The sequence below is a fragment of the Prunus dulcis genome, chromosome 7, assembly GCF_902201215.1.
Source record: "Prunus dulcis chromosome 7, ALMONDv2, whole genome shotgun sequence".
Classification (NCBI taxonomy): domain Eukaryota; kingdom Viridiplantae; phylum Streptophyta; class Magnoliopsida; order Rosales; family Rosaceae; genus Prunus; species Prunus dulcis.
The window spans coordinates 14,930,081-14,933,680 of NC_047656.1; the positions used below are offsets into that span (position 1 = coordinate 14,930,081).

Below are 3,600 nucleotides of genomic sequence, written 5' to 3' on the forward strand. Positions count from 1 at the left end.
ATTCGAATGTCATTATCCCATCTAAAAGCAATTGGTATTGAGGGTAGAAAGTCAAGATCTTTTACGTCTAATACATGAACAATTTGTACTAGATGACATAGAAACATGTAACATCACTCGGCATGACAATAAATAATTCGTTATGATATTATATTAGACGGTGAATATTCAATTTAGAATAAATTAGAAAGGGAACTATGTGATTGTGATACATTTTTTGTTTAACATGGTTTGAAGCCTTTAATTGGGGTGACAAATCATCTTTATTGGTGTGCTGAAATTGCTGCAAAGTGAGACTCCAAAATTTGGAATTTTGTTTCTTTTTTTATTTATTTTATAAAAACCCATTTAGTAGAAGCACATGCAGCCGATTCATTTGAATGACTTCTCTCAATGACTATGAGGTAATCTCAGATCAGAGGCCACTAACTTGGAAACTACATAATACATATTTATTCATACACAGTGGATCTCTTTTCCGAAGCCTCTAGTAATTATTTTTCACCACAGAAAAAGTGACACTTTAGCCTTCTTTTTTTTTTTTTTTTCACTTTTCTTTATGTTAAGTTGTCTGGTGATTTCCAGCTGTTTATCTTTTCGTCTTCAATCTTACGCTGGGAAAGACAAATGAAGTAAAAGTGTTTTTTAACAACAATTTCATAGATGAACATGGACTAGTTGTGAATCAGAGTGACTTTTTTTTGGGGGTAAATTGATCTCATAAAACTACAAACCTACACACTCTCCACATCATTGTTTACAGAAAGCCGGAGACTAAATTCTAAAGTTAAATCTTGGGGGAGGGGGGGAAGAGGGGGTTAAAACAAAATTGGGATTTCATTTTCAATCATATTGTTATTTTCATTTTTGTTTGCTTCTTCTGTTGCCTCTGTAATTTTAACTGTGTATTGAACCAAACTGCACACTCTTTGGCCCGTCAAAAGCAGTTGAAGCGGGCAGTTCTGAAGAAGACGATGACGAGTAAGGATAACAAGCTTTTCTGAGCTCATTGTACCTTCCCTCATTGAAGTTCTGAAGCTTCATGAGGCGCTTCTGCTTCGCGTGAAACCTGCTCTGGAAAAATCCCTCGAAAGAGGGCTCTTTCGAGGTCCTGAGGAAAAATGCATAGCCAGCCATGAAGTACATTGAAGTAACGTAGAAGCAAATGGGTTCCATGACGTCCCATGAGAGTTCCCAGAAGGTGAGCCTCATGAACCCGGCTGTTTGGACAACAAGATATGCAAGCCCACACCAGAGCTCCCTCCGAACCAGGGACTCGGCTTTCCTGTCGATTTCAAACTTCTGCCTCTCCATGTCCTCCAATTCCCTGATTCTTGGGTCGTTTGGGTTGGCTGCTGCAGCTCCTGGAATTGGAATTAGTTCCTGGATGACTTTGGCTACCTGCAGTAATCAAACAGTTCGAAACGTTTGGGTAAAGCAGGCTCAGCCTAACAAGCTAACATCTTCCATCAATCTTTGGACTTTTATGCTCAAACTATATAACACATACAAGGAACAACAACTTGGCCCTAAGATCATCAAAATTTTGGACTAAAAAAATAGCTTAAAAGTATAATCAAGAAAATAACACAAAAGCTTTTGCTCTGCTACATGCCAATTGTTTTTAAAACAACAAAAGAAAAGACTAAATTTTTGTTGAAGAAATAGAGAAAATATAAGTAACGAGTTAATCAAGCTGAGCAAAAGATAGAGATGGCATAGAAGGTGCATGTTAGCAACTAAAACAAATCCAAGAACTATATCTCAGCAAAACACTATACCACCACCCTAAAAGAGAACCCTTTTTTTTTTTTTCTTCATTTGACTGAAAACATCCACCCCCTCTCTCCTCATTTCTTCCATTTCCTCATCTAATAAGCTATTCAATTTTGAGGATAAGGCACAAATCTACATATCATTACTCTTTACTTGGCAAGTAATTAATTATCCTAATCTCTAGGTATTAAATTTACTTCCTTTTTTTTTTTTTTATAACCCTTCTACAGGATTAGCACAAAACTACCCTCAATCCTATTGAAGTTTCTAGTTCCTTCAAACTAGAAACCCCAACCCCCCACCCCACACACCAAAAAAAAAACAAAATGTCTTCTGCTTTTTTTCTTTGTTTTTTAATTGACTGTAGTCTCCTCAAACAGTGTATGAAAAGGGATTTAAATCCCATGAACATTAAAATCTGCCACGGTAGAAACTGAAACGTGGAACCCTTTTCACGTTTTAGATTTGGCCTGTTGAAGAAAACAAACAAAATAATCATAAAATAATATCAGTTTTCGGAATTTCCCAAATCACAACGAAGGAAAAGAAAAGAATCAAACAATCACTAAAATGGGAAAATCTCGTAATTTTATTTCTACCCTCTCGGCCAACAGACCAAGACCATCAATAATTATCTGAAACACCAAACAAATATAAAACCAACAAGAAAACAAAAATGGTAATTGAAATTAAGCAAATAACGAAATCAAATTAAGATTAATGAATCAGAAATTAACCTGCTCAGGCCTCAAGCAAACGGCGTTTCCCAACACGATAACGGACCCATTTTCGTCTAACGACTTGGCGAAGCCGAGACCCAGATCCGGATCCGAACAACCCTCCTTGCATATCCGAACAAACTCCGGATACGATACCCAGCTTTTCTGGACTTCTCGAAGCTTCGATTTCACAGCCTCCAACTGGGCCACCCTCAGCAACTTCCTTGTTTCCTCCGCCGTCAATCCTGACCCCACCGCCGGCGACTTCTCCCGCTCGGGTTCCGGCGGAGCCAAACAGTCCAATCGGATTCGGTCAGAGCCAATGGCCATGACTCTGAGCTTCTGCATCAGGTTTTCTCCAGTCGGCAAGGACCACATCTCCGGCCTCTCAGACGTCGCCGGCGACGATCTCTTGTGGAGGAAGCGGCGGAAAATGACATTGTCTCCCGGGTCGGGTGCGATGCTTGTTTCCCGTGGCTTGGGAGCCGGTCGGGTATGAACCGCCGACGAAGAAATCCGGCAGTTTCGGAGGGTTTGGGGCGAGATCTTGGAGATATTGAACAGGCGCTGGGCTAGGGTTTTCTTGAACGCCATCATATAAATCAAAGAGCGAGAATCGCCGAGGCTTTCTGTTTGATTAGGAGAGAGAGAGAGAGCTTGAAAGCTTTGTACTGGTTTTGAGCGCATCAACAATGGAGGCCTCTGTTCCTTTATATAGGTGTCCCAATTAACAGGACGACCACGATACTTTGAAAACCCTCGCGATATTTACAAACAGAAATAGGGGAGAAATTCCGCGTTGCACGGTTCTCAACGATCTACAAATGAACGTATGCCTTACTTTCGGGGCATATTCGTTTTATTAGTTCTCGCATTTTCAATTTCTCGTACGCGGGGACCCGGGGCCGGTTTCACGAGAGAAAAGATCATTAAAGTTGGTGATGCTCATCACCGTCCACGTGTGCGGTCAAGCTCACCGCAACGTAACAATTTCAACTGCCTACTGCATGATTAGATGAAAGTTGAGTTAGCTGCTTGATGTTGACTTATGTTCAGGTGGACTTCGTGTGCTGGAGTAACGTGATCGACACGTGGCGAGTATAGA

The 3,600-nt window shown here is 40.6% G+C and overlaps 1 protein-coding gene across 1 annotated transcript; it reads right to left on the reverse strand.

Annotated features, from left to right (window-relative positions):
• Positions 1 to 628: 628 nt before the first annotated feature.
• LOC117634349 (calcium uniporter protein 2, mitochondrial-like) lies at positions 629 to 3,296 on the reverse strand. Its single transcript, XM_034368423.1, has 2 exons — positions 2,514 to 3,296; positions 629 to 1,401 (listed from the first exon to the last, which is right to left on the reverse strand). Exons 1-2 carry the CDS (start codon positions 3,180 to 3,182, stop codon positions 898 to 900), a joined length of 1,173 nt encoding a protein of 390 aa, XP_034224314.1. The 5' UTR covers positions 3,183 to 3,296; the 3' UTR covers positions 629 to 897.
• Between the last annotated feature and the right edge of the window lie 304 nt (positions 3,297 to 3,600).

What these genes read in the sequence shown, in the direction of transcription:
- LOC117634349 (XM_034368423.1), bottom strand. Translation starts at nt 3,182, where the DNA reads ATGCGCTCAAAACCAGTACAAAGCTTTCAAGCTCTCTCTCTCTCTCCT. An exon ending in TTTGCTTGAGGCCTGAGCAG is followed by an intron (nt 1,402 to 2,513) that starts GTTAATTTCTGA and finishes TGATTACTGCAG; the next exon opens with GTAGCCAAAGTCATCCAGGA.